The 20,383-nt window shown below is 55.3% G+C and overlaps 1 protein-coding gene across 7 annotated transcripts in view; it reads right to left on the bottom strand.

Moving 5' to 3' along the window:
• Positions 1–20,383, bottom strand: part of SLX9 (SLX9 ribosome biogenesis factor) — a 153,248-nt gene that overhangs the window by 30,924 nt on the left and 101,941 nt on the right. For 2 of the 7 annotated variants that reach the window (XM_037912450.2, XM_037912449.2), the window contains 2 exons: positions 14,208–14,276; positions 11,580–12,170 (listed from right to left, as the gene is read on the bottom strand). The exons of 2 other annotated variants lie outside the window; for them this stretch is intronic. In XM_037912450.2, the coding sequence (XP_037768378.1) occupies positions 12,047–12,170; positions 14,208–14,276 (193 nt within the window). In that variant the 3' untranslated portion in view covers positions 11,580–12,046. Of the gene's footprint in view, positions 1–11,579; positions 12,171–14,207; positions 14,277–20,383 lie in introns of those variants that run through there. 3 more of the 7 variants (XM_043525203.1, XR_006284852.1, XM_043525205.1) reach the window with 3 other exon arrangements.

The raw sequence follows: 20,383 nt of genomic DNA, 5'->3' as shown, positions 1-20,383 counted from the left end.
GGGTGGACAAGAAAGCCAGCAGTTTCCAAGTGGCTGGTGTGCTGCTGTTTTTCCCCCATGTACTTTGCATGTTAACTCCAAGCCCTTAGATATCCCAAAATAACACCCGATCAAAACAAAAACAAAAAAAGAGGAATTATGGTTTTTAAATAAAGATACAAATTTCTGCATATCATTTACCATGAGATCAGGGTATCTGCATAAATGTTTCAATTATTTTAATTTAGTGTGGGGAAAAGGGATATGTGCATTGGATTGGAAAGTTTATCTGTTCCCGCAGCCATCTTCCTGCAGACAAATACGCTGGCGTGATTTACCCTTCACCTTATTGGCTCACGTACATGGTGACATTTGTTCTCATTACAGACACTTCCTGTTATGATTGTTTTCTTTGTCACTGCTTCCTGCACTGCTTGGGGCAGTTGACAAATGAGATCAGTCATGCAAACTGTTACAGTTACTTAGAGTGATCAACCCTAAGCTAGACACAGTTCATTACTCTTACCTCCTACTAAACAAAACACCTCCCAAGTAGATTTGTCAGGTGTCAGTGCGTAAAATGCTTTTAAAAGCATGGACACCAAAATCGGGCCCAGTATTTCAGTAACGGTCTCACCCATTCCAGATGCAGAGGGAATAGCACCTCCCTGCACCTACTCGATAATCACCGGTTTATACAGCCAAGGGTCATGCTGGCCCCTCTTGCCACAGCATCTCACTGGGAGCTCACAGTCACTTGCTTATCTACCATCACCCATAAGTGCTTTCCAGCAGACAGGCCCCATCCTACAAGCATGGCCTACATTCTTTGCTCCTCATTGTACAATCTTACATTTAGCATGATTAAATAATGCATGTTGTTTGATTGCACCCAGCTTACCCAGGGAGTCAGATTGCTCTTTATCAGGGACCTGTCCCCTTGGTTATATACCACAACCATCTCCTACTTACAGACAATGATGGCAGAGTCAGACAGCAAATGCAATTTTAGCAAATGTGCAGAGAAGATTTTCCACACAGTTGATACACAGAGTGGTCTGTAACATACCGGGTAGTCCTCACATTCTCACTGCAGCCAGTTCAGACAGAGTGTAGTACAAGTGAATGTTGAATACAGACTCACCCGTTACTGCTCTGAGATGATTGTTTAAGCAGAGGCAAATCCGTGGATTATATTTTTATATGTCCTATTTCATATTAAGAAAATCCTCAAGCACTTAGAAGCAGAGACCTAAATCCATTCTTAATACCATTTAACTCTCCTGGAGAAGTTTGATAGTCTGTTCTGGGGTTTGGGGTTTTTTTTTTTTCTGTTTATTTGATTTTAATCGGAAAATGTATATTTACTTAACTATGGAACAAAATTACTTAGAGCTGCTGTTTGTTTGACAAAGAGTCATTGTGAAAGTCAAAGCACTTGATACTTGCCCCATTTGGGGTTCCTGGAGTGGCGGAAAACATGCCGTGTGCAAAATTCTTTGCATCAGCTTAATGTCACCATTGTACAGCCTGTGACTTATGACACTATCTCAAAATCAGCAAAAGCGTCAGAGCAGATCTCACTTTGTATCACCGATGAGTGGCCTGAAGTCACCTGGTACAGTCTGCAGGTTCTCGGACAAGCTGACCATACCCAAGCAGCAGGTAGGGTTGACACAGGCCATTTTGGCTTGTTTTTCTCATGTTTGAATGGCAAGAGAAGGGAAGCTGGGTGTGTGTGGGGAAGTATGCCCTCAAGAGAGACCAGTGTGGGGAATGGGCCCACCCTTCAAAGACTGGACTGGGTTAACAGGCCATCACCCTTTTGTGGGAAGGAGAGGACATCACCAGGTAGGGGGCTGGTGGGAAGGATCCATTACAGAGCCTGCTGGGGAGGTGGATTCAGGGGGTCACCCAGGGTACGTCTACACAGCCCAGGTTGGCAGACTTGGGCTAATGGGGCTCACACTAGCGCGCCAAAGATAGCAGCGTAGAGCACGTTGTGAAGTTGCACTCAGGCTGAGAAGCCGGGAGGGCTGTCTACACTGCTATTTTTAGAGCGCTAGCCCGAGGCCTGCTCTCGACCCAGGCGAGGGAGCTCGCTCACGCAGGCTCAAAAGGCTGTGTAGACATGTCCCAAGAGGCTGCTCCCTACAGCTGCGTAAGGTAGGTAAGCATCCAAATTCTGCTGCCGGGCAGCACCTGCCTGCAGGGGGGCTTGACTTGCTGAGTGGCTTCAGCTTGCGCTACTTGGCCTGCCCCATGGCCGTGGGGCTGCTCCAAGGAGGTAGGCTGGAGGTCCAGACAGCAGCCTGGCCCCCAGCCTGGGCCAGGGTGCCCGGCTGCCCTGAGCGGAACGCTTCACAATGCCCATGTTACAAAGAGCAGCAAGGCCTGGCCTGCCAGCCATAGCCTTGCCTTACTAGGCATTCCCAACCCAGGGCATGTCAGACACTCAGAGAGGAAGGAAACGAAGACAGTTAAATACAACTTTGTATTCAAAATACAAACTGTGTTTCCTGCTGCCCTGAGGCCCTTGGTGTTATTAATAATCCCGTGGTCCAGGAGACCGTCTTGGGAACATTACAACCTTGTGAGCGTTCCAGGCAGTGCAGACTGAGCCGCCAGCCAAATTTTTCTCCGCAGACACCTCATCATCTGGTCATTAAGCCCAGTGACTGCACCAAAAAGGAAGGGCCATTAACTGGAAGAGCAGCAGGAGACCAAGCCGCACAGCATGGTAGGTGAGCAAAGGGAGGTCCCCCAAGGCATGGCTTGCCAAGGCTCACGATGCTGACCTGGGATTGTTTTATCGTGTCCCAGTGGTACAGTGCAGTCATAGCATCCTGCAGGACCCATCACTGGGCGTGCAGGAAAGAGGAAGTGACGGCTGCTTGGTAGTTGTTAAGACCAGGATGGGGGTGGGCAGACCGAGTGGTCGGAGCAAGAGTCGGGAGTCAGGCCAAGTCAGGTACCAGGAAGTCAGAGTCAGAGACAGGCCAGGGGGCAAGCTGAGAGTCAGACAGCAGGAGGCATGCAGGGCCAGGTTACCAGGAGATCGGGGCTGGGTACCAAGTTACAGCCAGTAATCGAACAGCAAAGTTGAGGACAAACCAGGGTCAGAAGCGGGAGTCTAGGGACTATCATAAGCAGGTCTGGAGCAGAGGCAGTCTGTAGTGTGGTTCAGAGAGCTCCCCTGCATGGCTTCCTGGTTTATATCCTGGTATTGGCCAATCAGGGGGGCCACCGCTCCAGTCCTGCTGGGTGGTACTTCTTGCCGAGCCCAGCCCCACAGGGTCCTCCCATGGGAGCCCAGCCTAAGCCTGCCGTGGCAAATCGGAGGCATTAGTGGCCCAGAACCCCCATGGCCCCAGGTTCTAGACCTAGAGATTCTAACATCATCTCACCCCCGGCATGCTTCAGGCCCCCCTTTGGGGAGGTGGTGGCCCAGCCTTGTCTGGTGGAATTCCATTTGGTGTGGACATGGGAGGCAGACTCCCACGTGCATTCTTCAAGGTCGTAGCCTTCCCAGTCCACCAGGTAGTACAGACGGCCGTATGCCCATCGGGAGTTGAGGATGGCATGAATTTCATATTCTTCATGACACTGGCTTTCGACAGGAGGAGGGGGCAGTGTGGTTCAGTCAGGGAAGGGGTTCCCAGTCTAGGGCTTCAGAAGGGAGACAAGGAAAACTGGGTATATTTTGTGGGACTGGGGAAGCTGGTGTTTGAAGATGACTGGGTTAATCTGCTGGCATATTGGGAAAGGTCCCAGGTACGGTGGTCCAATTTGCAGGAAGGTCACTGGTCTGGAGGTGTTTGGCAAGCCAGGCCTACCGTAAATACTGGAGCTTCTTGTTGCCAATGGTCTGCATGCCTTTTGTGGGCCTTCTTCACCTCTTCTAGGTGGTTCTTGAGCTCTTCCTGAATGAGATGGATCCGTTGAACCAGTTGGTGGTGGCAGGGTTCAGGGACGCTGCTGGTAACATTGGGCAGAAAGGGGGCTGAACTCGTAATTAGTGAAGAAAGGGCTCTGACCCATGGAGGCATGGTCAGTGTTGTAAGAAAACTCTGCATATGGCAGGAGTGTGGACCAGTTATCTTGATGATAATTTACAAAACACCTCAAGTACTGCTTCAGTGCTTGGTTCACCCATTCAGTTTGTCCAGCTGTTTGGGGGTGGTATGCAGTGGGGATGGATATGCAGATGTCCAGTAGCCTAAACACTTTGCTCCAGAAGCGAGAGGTAAACTGTGGGCCTTGATCGGAAATTGTGTGATCTGGGAGTCTCTGGAGCCGGACTGTGTTGTGAAAGAGGAGTGGGTGGTAGCCTCAGCAGAGGGCAGCTGGTTGTATGAAATGAAGTGGGCCATTTTGGTCAGGCACTCCACAACCGTTAAGACTATGGTGTGGCCCACAGACGTTGGGAGTTCCACAATAAAGTCTAGGCTGATGGCAGACAAAGCCCAGCTGGAGTCTCCAAGGGTACTAAGGTGCCAAGGGGTCTGGTTTGGGGTGTCTTGGTATGTGCACAGCACTCACAGGAGTCCTCATATGCTTGGACCTCAGCCCACATGTGGGGCCACCAGACAAAAAATGGGCCACCACATGGGAAGTCTTTTCAGCAGCCAAAGTGCCCTGCCAATAGAGGGTCATAGCACAGCTGTAGCATCTCCAGCCTTGGGGGCATATATATATGCTTGCCAGAGTATGTTGTACCCTCCCACACTGTAGTGTGCATCTTAGCCCCCAATGGCATAGACTGTGTCCCTTAGGCAAGTGGGTCTTCTTTCGAGAAGGACTGAATAGAGGAGAGCAGATCTTGCCGAATTGTGGCATTAGCAAAGTTACTGGGCTTGAGGAAGTAGTGGGGCTCAGAAGTTGGTTCTTTGCCAGCAGCACCAGGACACAACAGCGGCAGTGTCGCTGAGCTGAGCTGAGCTGGGCGGGCTGCACGCCTGCCGTGGTATGGCGAGACAAAAGCAGGAGAGCAGAGTTGCAGCAGAAGCGGTGATTTGATGAAGACGGTTTGCAGTCCTACTGCACCATCCGCTGAAAGCAGTACGGCGTCCACATGGAAAAAAGGCGCGAAACGATTGTCTGCCGTTGCTTTCACAGAGGGAGGGGCGACTGCCCTCCTTCCCTAGAAGTTTTTAAGGCCCGGCTTGACAAAGCCCTGGCTGGGATGATTTAGTCGGCGATCAGTCCTGCTTTGAGCAGGGGGTTGGACTAGATGACCTCCTGAGGTCCCTTCCAGCCCTGATATTCTCTGATTCTATGACTGATGACATGTACCCAAAACCACCTGCAAGAATGTTTTTGCCCCATCAGGCATTGGGAGCTTAACCCAGAATTCCAATGGGCAGCGGAGACTGCGGGAACTGTGGGATAACTACTCACAGTGCAACGCTCCAAAAGTCGACGCTAGCCTCGGTACTGTGGACACACTCCACTGACGTAATGCACTTTGTGGGGACACACACAATTGACTGTATAAAATTGCTTCCTAAAAAATCGACTTCTGTAAATTCGACCTAATTCCATAGTTGTAGACATACCCTTAGATGCTTCTCACCACAGGCTGGCTGGTTGCCCTTCAGCCAGGCTCTCCCCTTTGATCAGCGCTTCAGTCGCTTGGTGGTGTTGGTGGTGTCTGTAGATGTAGGTGGAAGAGAGAAAGGAAGAGCATGGCAAACGTCTCTCCCTTTTATCTTGTTCTTTCTTCCCTCTTGGCTTTGCGCCCCCCCCCCCCCCCACTTCAGAGTCAGGAGAGCAATACCTCATCGCAGTCCCAAACTGACCGAGGGAAGGGGGGTGACTCACTCGAGAGTCCAGCAGATCCTTTGTTGCTGCCTAGGCTAGTGTCCTTTGTTCCTGTGAGGCTGGGCTGGGTTTGTCCCATCCCTGCCCTGATGAGGTGTGAACTGCCTCTCTGCTCTTGGAGAGTTTTGCCTGGGCTTGTTTTAAGTCATGAGGACACATTTTCAGCCTCATAACGATATACATGAAATTATAAGGTGTAAACTCTTCCAGTTTAGCATACAACCCATGCTTCCATAGACTCCACAGGACAGACAAGGGGGTAGTGCTGCTCTGGTTTCTCAGGAAATACCGCTATATCACTGAGGTAGATAATCACACACTGGTCCTGGATATCCTTTCATTCGTTCCCAAGCCTTAAGCGCACTAGATCAAGGGGTGGCCAACCTGGGGCTCCGGAGCCACACGTGAAGAAGTTAACGTGGGGCTCCTTGCCTAGGCACCGACTCTGGGGCTGGAGCTACAGGCGCCAACTTTCCAATGTGCCGGGGGGTGCTCACTGCTCAACCCCTGGCTCTGCCCCAGGCCCTGCCCCCACTCCACCCCTTCCCGCCCCCTCTCCTGAGCCTGCCGTGCCCTCGCTCCTCCCCCCCCGAGCCTCCTGCACACCACGAAACAGCTGATCGGGAGGTGGGGGAGGTGCTGATCGGCAGGGCTGCTGGTGGGTGGGAGGCGCTGGGAGGGGAGCTGATGGGGGGCTGCTGACATATTACTATGGCTCTTTGGCAATGTACATTGGTAAATTCTGGCTCCTTCTCAGGCTCAGATTGGCCACCGCTGCACTAGATTGTATGCCCTCCAAAGATCTAGTTTTGTGAAGTCCCTGGCAGTCCTCAGGCAGCTCACCCAACGAAGCTCTTGGCAAGGTTTTCCTGGATATACCCATGGAGCGACTCCAGCTCTGGTTCGGTCATGGAGCACGCCCATCTGTAGGGCACCTGTGCTCTGGGCTGTGGGTCTGCCAGGCAGTTGTAATCTGTGTGGGGATAATAAGTTTGCATTTTTCTTTTTGAACACATCCAGGTAAGTCATGGTACTTGTCAAAGATGATGAGGTTCTGGCCTGGAACCACTTTTGTCTGGCTAGCTGCCCACTGCCTGAGTTTCCACTTCTAAGGGTCTCCTCCCATCCTGGGGCCCTGGGTGTGCATCTCTTGGGGGTTGGTTCCCTCATTGGAGGCAAGCTTTCCAACAGTATTTGGAGGAGAAGCTAACGTTCTTCCATCACTAGGAAATACATGGGTCCTGCCACTCCAACCAAGGAATGCCAAGAATTATCAGGAACACCCTGCACCCCCATGTTCATCCTTATAATATGATTGTGTGGTATCCAATGCAAAGTTTGTCACGTCAGGTGTCTGTAGAAGTCTCATGATGCACTAAGCATTGTTGTTATAGTGATGTTAGAGGTTTTAATTTCATGTATATAGTTATGAGGCTGAAAATGTGCCCTCATGACTTAAAACAAGCCCAGGCAAAACTCTCCAAGAGCAGAGAGGCAGTTCACACCTCATCAGGGCAGGGATGGGACAAACCCAGCCCAGCCTCACAGGAACAAAGGACACTGGCCTAGGCAGCAACAAAGGATCTGTTGGACTCTCGAGTGAGTCACCCCCCTTCCCTCAGTCAGTTTGGGACTGCGATGAGGTATTGCTCTCCTGACTCTGAAGTCGGGGGGGCGCAAAGCCAAGAGGGAAGAAAGAACAAGATAAAAGGGAGAGACATTTGCCATGCTCTTCCTTTCTCTCTTCCACCTACATCTACAGACACCACCACCAAGCGACTGAAGTACTGATGAAAGGGGAGAGCCTGGCTGAAGGGCAACCAGCCAGCCTGTGGTGAGAAGCATCTAAGTTTGTAAGGGCATTGAAAGTGTTAAGATCAGCTTAGAATGCGTTTTGCTTTTATTTCATTTGACCTAATCTGACTTGTTGTGCTTTGATTTATAATCACTTAAAATCTATCTTTATAGTTAATAAATCTGTTTCTTTATTCTACCTGAAGCAGTGCGTTTGGTTTGAAGTGTGTCAGAGACTCCCCTTGGGATAACAAGCCTGGTACATATCAATTTCTTTGTTAAACTAACAGACTCATAGAAGCTTGCAGCATCCAGCAGGCAGAACTAGACACTGCGAGATGGAGGTTCCTAGGGTTGTGTCTGGGACTGGAGATATTGGCTAGTGTCATTCGGTTGCACAACCCAAGCAGCGGCTGGCCAAGAGTGCTCGCTCACACAGCTGGGAGCAGCTTACATGCCAGAGGCTGTGCGTGAACAGCCCAGGAGCGGGGGTTCGCACAGTGGATCAGGGTAAGGCTGGCTCCCAGAGTCGAGCACTGAAGTGACCTAGCAGATCACCGGTCCAGATAACACCAGGGGAACAGGGCATTTATTGTTCAGCAGATTTCTCCTGTAACTGGCATAGGGTAAATAGCATGTCTGCAGTGCTGTGTGATGAATGAAAACCACAGTGGGATTCAGGGAGTACCTCATCTGCAATAACAGCTTACCAAGGGCCTTACCAGCGAGGGAGCAGAGCGAGATGCCACAATAATTACTGCAGTCGTGCCTGACCCCTTAGCACTCGGAGATTGTTATGATTTTGGCATCTTTGCAATCCTGGGGTAAAACCTCATTTTCCCAGCAGAAAGTGAATAGGTCTAGCAAAGCTCTGTGACATGCAGGACCCCCGTGTTTCAGCTGGGATTTCAGCAGCTCCAGCTGCCTTTCCATTTGCCGTTTCCATAAGTGTGTCCTTAGCCTCCCCAAAGCTGGTGGATCGTCACGTTCAAATCAGACTGCGCTGCAAAGAAACAGGCCCTGAGCTGGAATCCGAGCCTGCTGGCAGGGCAGCTGTGGGTGTCTAACTGCAGCGTAGACATACCCTCGGACTGGTAGCCCACTACAGGCTCTGCAGAGCTCTCAAACTGAATGACAGCTCCAGGGCTTTCCCCCTGCAGGCCTGGCTCCCGCCTGCCTCCCCAAAGACACTCTGTGCCTGTGTCTCTTTCTTCTGGAAACCCAACCCCCGGCTTCCTCCCTGGGTCTTGCCTCACCCCAGGAGCTCACTCCATCCCGGCCTTCCCAGTGTCGCTCTGGCCCTTTGCCAGTGCTCCATTCTCAAGAGAGGATCCCAAGGCTACTACTCTCTACCTTAGCCTCCTGCTTCCTTCCCACTGCCCTGATGTCCTTCCCTTATTAGTCACAACTCCTCTCCAGCTGGGACTGGTCCTAACAGGGGCCTGGCCCCACCCACCAGGTGCACAAAGTGCCCCCTGGCTCCCATTAGCTCTCCTCCAGGGACAGGGGGTCTATACCCCATCCCAGCATAGCTTCAGCATCTACCCTGGACATCAGGCACATATTATTGCCCCCTTTGATAAATAAGGTCTCTGAGAAGTTGCTGCAGGCAGAGCAGAGAACAGAGCCCTGGTCTGTAACAGAAGAGAGGCACGTTTCACCCACACTGCCTTTCAGAAGGAAGATGCCAAACGTTGGGGCTTGGCTATCCTGTCTCTAACCACTACACCACATGTCCTGTCCACAGACATTTCCTTTACAGCCTAGGGAGAAAGAGAGACTGGCAAAGAGAGAGAGCCATTTCTGTCTAGGGCGCGTTCTTTCCCCTGCTGCCTAGCAGCTGGGAGACACAGGCGTAGCCCATGGTCCGATCAGCCACTCTGAGACCTGGCAAACAGCAGTGCCAGGCTGCGTAGGCATTGCTTTAGCTGCCTCTCTGGCTCCCGCTCCCTGCAGTGCGAGGGAGAGCTGTGCTGGCTGGCGAAGGAAGAGGCTTGTTAGCCAGAAGGAGAAATAAGGGGGGAAAGCAGGAATATGACACAAGGGAGGGGGCAGCAGTAGGAACCCCAGGCTCACATCCCAGGTGTAAACAGTGACCAGGCCTGGAGGAGGTGGTGCTGTAGCTCTGGCCTGGGCATTTTTCAGGACCAGGACGGCCCAGTAGTCCCACCTGACAGGGGTAAGAGTTGTCATAGGGAGGTTTATTTGCTCAAGCTGGCCCCTCCTGGAGTTGCCCAGAACCTTCCCCCCATGGCCCCTGCTGTCCAGGAAGGCGTGGCAGTCTCCTCTTACCATCAGTACCCAATGAAAGTGCATTGCTGACAAGATCAGTCATGAGCATTTCCTGCAGCAACGCTCAGGTTGTCACCCCGTGAACCTGTGACCTCAGCAGCAGCCTAAGATCCCTGAGCTCTTGGAACCCAACAATCTCGTCGCCAGCTTTCCCTGATTTCATAACCAATTGTATAAGAAGCCGAGCTGGGCTTTAGTTACCTCTCAGCCCCGTCGGGCAGCACAGAACAGAGCCTGTGCAGAGCAGTGGCCAGGTGGCGGGCTGCGACGCTACAGTGCAGGATGAGCTCCCTTAGGCGCAGAGCAGCGCACGTGGCAGCGATGTCCACACTAGACATGTGAGTCAGTGTGTGGGGCGCGCCCTCTCCAGGAGGACTTCCCCTCACCTGACGGGTCTCTCAGCTCAGCCGGTCTCATCTCCACTGGCAGCTCCGGGAGCCCGGCTGCCCACAGGATCCGGGCGGGCTGCCCACCCCTTCCACGCTTCCCCGCTGGGAGCCAGGGGAAGCCCCCCAGGGCTTCTCGCCCCTGGGGAGCGGGTCCAGCTGCTCTGGCTTCTCGGCCCCCTGCCCGCTCCCCACCAGGAGCCGGGAAGCCTTGTCAATTTCACGGCTCCCAGCCAGGAGCAAGGTCCCACTGCCCAGCGCTACACAGGCCCTGCGTTGCCCTAACTACACCGACATAAGCCCTACGCCTCTCGTGGAGGTGGAGTTAGGTCATCGGTGTAGCAGGCACTTACATCAGCGGGAGGAAGGCTATCGTGGGTACACGGACGTAATCATGTCGACATAAGCTGCCGTATGTCACCTACCTGTGCAGTGCAGACCAGCCCAGAGCTCTCTGCAGAGCAGCACGCACCGAGTTCCTTGCAGGTCACAGCATCTACCAGGATCTGACCATTTTCATTTTGTTTTATGTCAGTCTAGTTACTCAAAGCATTAACCCTTTCAATGCTGAAGACCTAGGCCACATTTCCCAGCTTATAAAAGACACGGCATCTGAAAAAGGAAAAAATACAGATGCCAAGGTTCCTCCTCAAAAATTGCACAAATCAAGGAAGTTTGCGCGCAGTTTCCCATTGGGTGTGGGCAGGCCTGGATGCACTCCTGGACCCAAGCTCAATGTAGGTGACAGTTTGGCCCTAGCTATGGATAGCTTCCTAATTTAGCATGTGCTTGACTGGGAAGTCCCAGGAGTTAAGAAGCTGAAGAACTCCGGCACCGACATCCATCCTGCTGGCTGCTAAATAACAATGCTCAATATTGCGGCAATACAAAGAATTTTCAGAGGAGTTTTTTGAATGCTTTGCCATCTTTTCAGAACTTCTGGTCAGCTCTCCCCAGAGCAGCTCGTCTTCAGGCTCTTAGCGATCCTTCCCAGACGGCAGGCTGGGTGGAGAATGCACTGCTGGCCTGAAGGCAGCAGCGTCCCCAGTTGAAATGACAGGGGTTCCGGGCTGCTCAAAGACAAGTTCTTGCTTGTTGAAAGTCAGATCTGCAACCCTTCCAAAGGGGGGTGCAGCTCCTTTCATTCATGCACCGCAGTGCCAGTTTAGTGGGTTTGCCTGTAGAAACGCAGGCTTGTGGGGGGGGGGCGGGGGTTTGTTTAACTGATCTGCTCTTTGAATTGGATACAGGAATGGCTTTATACTAATACCAATGCCAAAACACAATCCAGACAAACTCAGTGAGACCAATGTCAAAGTGGGTTTATTTCCAAGTTAATAACATACTAAGTGTCTCTTTAAACAGCAGCGCTGACCTTTATATAAATCTCTGCACAAATGGCCTGCAGCATCCCGTAACATGCCGTCTGGACCATCACTGCAGGTTACTGGAGGGTTTCTTTATTCGGGGTGATCACAGGGGGAAGCAGCAAAAAACAGGTTCAACCCCTCTTGACAGTCAAAGCAACATAAAACATACAGGTGCCTTTCACCAGGGAGGGAGAAGATGTTACATTTCACCGCATGCGACGCTGCCTTCTGTGGGCTCCCGGCCAAGAAACAGCTGCCACTGTCCAGAGCTCGTTGCATTCGTCCTGCTGACAGAAAACAGGACTGCTGGATTTCATACCCAGCTGGACTGTTTTCAAGGAACCCATGGCGGGGTCTAGCTGCCCTCGTCCACACTAGGCTCATGCAGGCTTCGCTGAGTTGTCAGATAGCGTTTCCCGCCTCCTGTTTCAGTCGCTTGCAGAGATGCTCACTGATGGTGGCCAGGGGATTGGCTTTGTACACGGGGTTTGCGATGACCTCGTGAAACCTGGCCACCTCCTCCTGTCTGAGAGAAGCAAGAGAACTCTGCCTGAGACTGCGCAGGTATTCCACTGACCAGCCAGAGCAGGGCCGGCCGGGCCGCGCCCACCTCCGCACGGCACCGGGCCGACCAGACAGAATGGGGCCGACGGGGCAGTAAGCCTTGTAAAGTGACTCCAGATACCACAGAAGTGGGCATCCGTAAGTGCTTGCAATGAGCACAATTGTAAGTGTACCTCGAAAGGGTGTGGGGGCCAGTGATACTTTCCCTTCTCTATAGCGAGAACTGGGGGAGTCTCCTGAAGATTTTGGAATCATTTAAAATGTTCCACAAAAGCAAGAACTGTGACAGGTTCCTCTTCTAAAACTATTGTCAGGAAGCGTCAGCCACGGCAACAGCCTGCCAGCATGTGGGACGTGTGCAGCTGAGAGCAGCTAACACGGTCTGTGCTCCTGCCAAGGATACAGCCTGGCTGCTCTGTGCAGATGGGCACTAAACGCTCGCTGCATCTGCGGGCTCCTTGCAAGCCACTGATTGGATTTCTTAATTTAGTTGCTCGTTAGCCTCCAGAGCGGACAGTTACAGTGGTCAGCACTGGCCCCAGGCTCTGCCAGACCTGCCAGCTTCCCTCTGGTGAGAAATGGGCCCTGAACCAGACACATGGGGAGAGCAAGCACGTGGCACTTCCTTTTCCCCCAAGGCCTGGCCATGCAACCCCCCAGCAGCTGCTAGTGCCAGGGCACAACAGCCGGCCAGCGGGAATGGGAGGACACCTGGTCAGTCGGCACTCAGGCTCCAGGGAAGGCGTGCAGAAGGCTCAGCCCACGGCCAGCAGTCCCTCAGGCACACATGGGCTGATTCCATCAGGAGACACAAAAGGGGCCAAGCAGATGCCGGTGGCCACCAGTCCCCACTCTCCCCAGGTCCCTCACACTCCGTTCTGAGGGCTCCCCTGGGGCATCAGCCTCATGCCGGCCCTCTGCACGGAGCCCCACCCGGCACAGTGCTCCAATGCCCTGCACTGGGGCTGTCCTTCACACCAGGGCAAGGTGGGTGCCGATGCTGCCAAACCCGACTGCCCTGGGGACATGTCGGCGTGACACGAGGGGCCCGTTCTCCCCAGGACACACCCCAGGGCAAACCGGGGCAGGTGAGGAACGCCCCACCCGCCGCCCAGAATGCAACAGCAGGTTTGGCTTAAATGTGTGACGCTGCGCTAGGAGACCTGGAAAACCACACCCTGGATAGACCCGACTCCTAGCAGGGCAGCCGCACAGCCAGGGGGACCAACCGCACGGCCACGGGGAGCGGCCGCAGGGAGCAGCCGCACGGCCACGGGGAGCGGCCGCACGGCCACGGGGAGCGGCCGCACGGCCACGGGGAGCGGCCGCGGGCAGCGGCCGCACGGCCACGGGGAGCGGCCGCGGGGAGCGGCCGCACGGCCACGGGGAGCGGCCGCGGGGAGCGGCCGCACGGCCACGGGGAGCGGCCGCACGGCCACGGGGAGCGGCCGCACGGAGCAGCCGCACGGCCACGGGGAGCGGCCGCACGGAGCAGCCGCACGGCCACGGGGAGCGGCGGGGCGTCCCCGGGGAGCAGCCGCACGGTCACGGGGAGCGGCCGCACGGCCACGGGGAGTGGCGGGGCATCCCCGGGGAGCGGCCGCACGACCACGGGGAGCGGCCGCACGGCCACGGGGAGCGGCGGGGAGTCCCCGGGGAGCGGCCGCACGGAGCAGCCGCACGGCCACGGGGAGCGGCGGGGCGTCCCTGGGGAGTGGCCGCACGGAGCAGCCGCACGGCCACGGGGAGTGGCGGGGCGTCCCCGGGGAGCGGCCGCAGGGAGCAGCCGCACGGCCACGGGGAGTGGTGGGGCGTCCCCGGGGAGCGGCCACAGGGAGCAGCCGCACGGCCACGGGGAGTGGCGGGGCGTCCCCGGGGAGCGGCTGCACGGAGCAGCCACATGGCCACGGGGAGCGGCGGGGAGTCCCCGGGGAACAGGTGCGTGAGCATTGCCAAAGGCAGCTCTCTCATGCATTCACTCTGTTCGCTGGGTACTTACAGGAGCCTGCGCTTCTGGGCCGGCTTCATTTGGTTGAAGTCGGTGGGCTCTGCCTTCGCTCTCACGTGGCTGCAGAGAGGAACAGACGGGAACAGTTTTGTAGAAGGAAAACATTTTGCCAAAAGCACCTGGCACTGGCCGCTGTCAGCGGACGGGATACCGGGCTAGACAGACCGTGTCTGACCCAGTCTGGCTGTTCTTACGTGCCGGACGGCGAAGGGAGGCAAAGGGACCAGCGATTCTGAAGCTGTCCGCACTAGGGAGCCAGAGACAAATCTCTGCCATGCATGTGCCCAGCCACGAGCCCCACGCAGCGCGGTCTGTCGGCTATGCCCTGCGGCCGCAGGGAGAGGGGAATCCCGGGTCACAGGACGGCAGGCGGAGGCAGTTCCTCACCACCATCGCTCCAGCTCTGTACTCTGCAGCGGGCTCACTTCCTCTTTGTAACTAAACCAGGGGTCAAAGTGCAGCAACCCCCTCCCTTGGGTGCTCTGGAGTGACCTACCCAGTTACCTGCCCCACCCGCTCACGTCTCCCACAGCCATTGTGCCGAGCTCCTGGCTGAATCGGAGGGCTCCCCAGTGAGGCAGGCAGGTCAATGGCGTATGCGCTGGGCAGCCCCAAACGACGTGGGATGTTCGTGCAGGGGAGGGTTGGCTGGCCCAGCTGCCCTGCATAGCTATCCAGGGAGCATGTCCCCCCCTCGCTGTGTCCGCTCCTGCACTGCCCCACTTCGGTTCAGAGCCAGCCCAGCTTCTCGGCGTTAAAGCAACGGGAGGCTCTCCCCACACGTACAGCGGGCACAAACGCCACCACAGCTTCAGCTAGGAGAGCCGGCCGTCAGACGGGAAGGGGAGCACTGGGACAGGAAGTCCTGTGTCTGTTTAAAAGCTCTGCCTAGTTACTGCCGATGGCCGACTACGGGGGTAGAACGATGGCACAAGGTGCTGCCGCCTGGCACCAGGCCATGAGAACCAACAAGAGAGGACACACTTTTAGACTCGGTTTCAGTAAGTAGCGAGAACAACAGAGAGCTGGGCATAGACCATCTGGAGCAGCCTCCCACTACGAGTTTTGGGGGCAAACAACGTAATTCGTTTTTAAGAGCACTGGACAATTTTTTCGTGCAACTGCCTGACGGGGCTGCTTGTGATAGTGGGGGCAGGGCTCTGTAGCCTGGGGCTCACTTCCGGGTCATATGTTATGTTCCTAACGCTCGTGCTTCAGGGTTTCAGCCGGCCACTGACAGGGGTCAGGAAGGGCTCTTCCCCCCCAGTGTATTCTGGGAGGTTTTTTATCTCCTTCCTCTGAAGCGTCAGGGATGGCCATGGCTGGAGATAGGTCACTGGCCTGGACTGGCCAGAGCTCCGAGTTCGCGCCAAGCATTCTCTGTCCCAGTGCTTGGCTGGCTGGTTCTTGCTCCCATACTCAGGGTCTAGCTTATCGCCATAGGTGGGGTTGGGAAGGAATTTTCTCTCAGGTCAGATTGGCAGGAACCCTCCAGGTTTTACCATCCTTTGTAGTGTGTGGGTGTGGGTCACTCGTCAGGTCTCCTTGGGGTTGCTGGGTGGTGCTGCTGGCCAGTGCCAGGCAGCTCGTCAGACTGGGTGACCTGGGGGCCCCTTCTGGCCATACACGCCATGTTCCTGAGATGTGAGCAGAGAGGCCCAGTGAAGCCTGAGAACCATCCAGGGTTTGTGCTCATGGTGTCTGACCCACAAAGCCAGGACACATCTATGCGGATCGTAGGCGACTTTAGGGGCCTGTGCAGAGAACTGCAGGTGGCAGCTCCCTGGTGCCATGTGGGAGAGAAGAAAGGCCAGAAGCCAGCCCTGGTGACCAGCTGAAGCACGTGCAGAAGGGGGAGGAGTGCATGTCTGGAATTCATGGAGCATTGGGATGGCTCCTCACTCCCTGGAGAGAGTCTAATCCAGCCAGGTGGAATAGCAGCCTCCTGCTGTCAGAGCCTTCAGCAGGGAGCAGTGCAGAGAGAGAGTCAAGGGGGAACCAATCAAATCCCAATTCAAATACTGGGCATGTACGTCCAGTGGGTAACATTGGCTCCCTGACTGGGGCAAAAGAGAAGGAATGGGTGGAGGAGCGTACTCTTGCCTGTATTCAGATGCTGGGAGCACAAGGAACACGCAAGATTTGCAGCTGGTTAACCAAGGGTCTGATCTCCTGGAGAGTGTGTCTGGGTCCTGCCCACCTAGGAGAGAGCCAAGGAAATCGCGCCGAGGGCTCTGGAGAGCTGACCCGCCAGTGAAGAGAGAGGTTCGTTAACAGGGAAGCCGGCTTCTGGATACTGCAGCGCCGGAGCGATGCTACCAGTGGGAGGGGACTCGGAGGAGAGGCGCAGGAGTGGTTACGGGGCCGGAGGGATTAGCTTACGAGAACAGATTAACCAACCACCTCTGCACCGCTTGGTGAGCTGACAAACTTCGACTCACGCCTGCGAGTCCTGGGACTGTTCCCCCAAGGAGGGAATTCAATGGGCAAAGCGAGCAGGAATGGGGACCACAACGAAGCAAAGCAAACGTCTGTTCTTAGGATCTGAACGTTTTCCAAGGGTGCGGGCTATTAGCCAGCGGCACAATCCGCACGGAAGGAACTGTCACTCGAGCCACTGAGCGTGGCCTCCCCAAAGCACCTGCGCACAGACGAGAACAACGCCATCTCCAGTCCCGGGACTCCACCCCGCAAGAGGGCTGTGGGTCCCAGCCCACGTTCGGTCACGAGCAGAGCTCCTGCGCACTCTGCCAGCAACACGCACTGTAGCCAGCTGCGGCGAGTGAGGGGGGTTATTCCACTCAGGGGCTGGCAGAGAGAGACAGGCAGCTGCTGGCACAAAACAGCCAGAATAAAATGGTTTGGGGGGGACCTGCTCAAAGTTTTGAGCTCGCAGCACAGCCAGAGGGGTGGGGTCTGCTTCCCCAAGACAGTCCCTTTAACACTGGCCGTACCAGATGCCAGCAACAGCATCCCCCTGGCCTACACTGGGAAAGCCGTTTCCACTTCCCTCTTAGGTCTCCCAGCCCCACCGCAGCTTCCTGCGGCAGCAGTTCCTGGCCTCCTCTCCATCTCTCTGCCTCGCTTTGCTACATTCTTCCTGTTCTCCGCCCTTTGTTCCGCCTCTCCTCTGCCCCGGACTCCTTTGTGCTCCAAAACCTGGCTCGCGTACAGCAGACACCGCAAGGTTCTCAAACGATACCATCTCCCGAATCCAGTGGGACGACCGACGCACCAAGCTCAGCGTTCTGTCCCAAGCCCAAACCTCCAGCATGGAAACTATGATCTCTTGGGCTGCTCATGTTCTTTGAATGCCAGACAATCGACTCCCAAAGCAGGTCACGTTCTCACAACTGAGCCATGGCCAACAGATGAGGGAGGGCAAAGACAAGCATTTCAAAGACACCCTCAAAGCCAACATAGAGAAGTTCAATATTGCCATGAACTCATGGGATCCCCACACCCTCTACCAATCAGAATGGAAGAGGAACTTGTGGCAAGGATCCCAGTATTTCAAGATCCAACGAAGACAACAGCAAAGGGAGAAAACGGAAAGGAGGGAAGAACGTGCTGCATCCTGACTCAGCGATCCAGCCCAGCCCCTTCCCTCAGGAAACGTCTGCCCCAGCTGTGACAAGATCTGTGGGTCCTGGCTCAGTCTCACGAGCCACCCGTGGACCCACCAGCAATAACAAGCTATCATTTTACGGAAGACAATCATCCTCGAGCTCCAAGGGATCGCTGACTTGACTGGATTCCTTCATGTCATTCCTTTCTGTTGTCCCCTCCCTGCCCAGAGCTGGCTCCCGCTCCCTCTCCTCTTCCTGGTTCTCTGCACTGCCTCATCTCCCCTCCTGGCCCACAGACGATGTACGTTCCCACGCCTTCCCCCGGAGCAGCTCCAACCGGCTCCTGCTCAGCCGTCGCCCCCCGCAGCTGGGCAGGGCTCTCCCGAGGGGGAAGCCAAGCGGCTCATCCCCCTCCACTCTTAGGGGCAGCGGCTGCCCATGTGCTTACCAGGGGACGCCTCCCAAAGGCCATTGCCGTGCGCGCGCCAATGGACAGAGGAGGGCTGCGCCGGCCATTCCCCACTGCCTTGTCTGGGCAGCTGGGCCCCCTTCCCCTGTGGCTAACCCCCATCACAAGCCAGCACTGGCCCTTTAAGAGGAACCAGTGCATCTGTGGACGGTCAGCTGATGCCCCTGGAGCTTAAATAAGGGCACTTGGGCCTCCACGGAGACCTGGCGAGGGGGAGCCTCGGTGAGTCAGGCTGAGAGCTAGTCAGGGAAGGGGCAGAGAGAGGGGACCTGAGGCTCTCACTGCCAGTGCCCCGGGGAGCCAGAGCCCTCCTGGGAAAGGGGAGCCCCAGGGAGCCCCAGCCCCCCCAGGAACAGGGAGCAAGAGGCCCCTGAGTCCCCTGGGAACAGGGAGCCCAAGGGAGTGAGGGGTGCAAGACCCCCCTGGAATGGGGAGCCTCGGGGAGCAAGGGGCACCAGAGCCCCCCCAGGCGAGGAGGCAGCAGGAGCCCGGGAACTGGAGGGGGAGCCCCTGGAGCTGAGGAACTGTGGGTTATTGACCTAAATTTGATCAGCAGAACTGCACCAAGAGCCCGTGGGTGCAGCAGTGAGTCCTTAGCGAGCAGGGGAGAAGCCCTGCTGTGTAACACCCCCACGTGCACCCCTCCTGCCAGCCCACCCGAGCAACGAGGGTGCAGCAGAGAGGCCGACCCCCCATCCTCCAGCGAATGAGGAGTAGGGGCTGTCCACACAGCTGACCCCCCGCTTGCTGCTCAGAGCCACCGGCCAGAACGTGATGTAACACAACGTCATTCGTCACGTTCCACAGACGGGACTCGGAATTCAGGAGGGGAACAAGCAGCGAGAGCAGATTGCGCCCCGTAGGAGTTTGTCAGCTTGAACACGCTCGCAGGGTGTAGGCGACCGTCGCACTGCCACACCCACTATTGCTAAAGGAACATCAAAAGCTACAGTCCCCCAGGAGAGGACACATCTCCAGGGGCTCAGGGTATTTACGTTGCACATGGGACAGCACCTTGTGAGCCGTAAATTCCTCCCTTTCCCTGTCACTGTCCCCTGTTTACCTGGGTCACTGACAGCAGCAGGGATAGAAAACATTTGTTTTTTAAAGGGTGATTGCAAAGCTACACACACAGGCAGGGAGGGGTCAGAGCAGAGGCTGGGCCTGCTCTAAACGTACTTCACACTCAGTTTCTGAAAGGATTAGCTTTGAAGGTGGCATCTCTCCAGGAAACAAATCCCATTTAAAGGAAAGTGTTCCTAGAAACAACACCTACTGGGGGCAGAATTGCTCCGCACAGTGTCTCTGGGCATTTCCCAGGAGAATCCAGCAGCTCCTGAGAACGCACAATTCTGGCAGAAATTGCAGCAGTTCCGTTTGCAGGCATACCATGCTTCTGATCCATAACCAGACCCAGCAGATAGAAATCTCAGAAATATGGGGCTGGAAGGGTCTCGAGAAGTCTTCAAGTCCAGCCCCCTGTGCTGAGGCAGGACCAAATAAACTGAGACCCTCCCTGACAGGTGTAACCTGTTCTTAAAAACCTCCAGCGACGGGGATTCCCCAACCTCCCTGGGAAGCCTGTCCCAGCACGAAACTATTCCTACTATCCATCCTAAATCCCCCGCACTGCAGATTAAGCCCGTTAGTTCTTGTCCTGCCTTCAGTGGACATGGCTGAAACAATGGATCCCTGTCCTCTTTATAACAGCCCTTAACGTATCTGAAGACTTATCAAGCCCCTCCTTAGTCATCTCCACCCAAGACTGAACATGCCCAGTGATTTAACCTCTTCTCATAGGTCAGGTTTTCTAAACCTTTGATCATTTTTGTGGTTTTCCCGCAGACTCTCCTATCTGGCCATCTCTCAGCAAGTGGCCACTGTCCTCCAGCTGAGGCCTCACCAGGGCCCCCCGTGTCTGACGCAACACTCCTGTTCGGACAGCCCAGAACAATATTAGCCCTTTTCGCAAGGGGTTTGCCAGCTGTAGTGCCGGGAGAAGTGCTTGTTCCCCACTCCAGCAGCGTGGTCCTGAGATGCCGGCCGGCTCGCGCTGGCTATGAATGGCAGCCTTGTTTCATTACACTTTGTCGCCTTCATTCATTATAAATGAGAATAAAAACCTCACT

Source organism: Chelonia mydas, chromosome 11 (genome assembly GCF_015237465.2).
Source record: "Chelonia mydas isolate rCheMyd1 chromosome 11, rCheMyd1.pri.v2, whole genome shotgun sequence".
NCBI lineage: Eukaryota > Metazoa > Chordata > Testudines > Cheloniidae > Chelonia > Chelonia mydas.
Note: the sequence above shows the minus strand (reverse complement) of the source record. Positions and strands in the feature narration are given on the sequence as shown.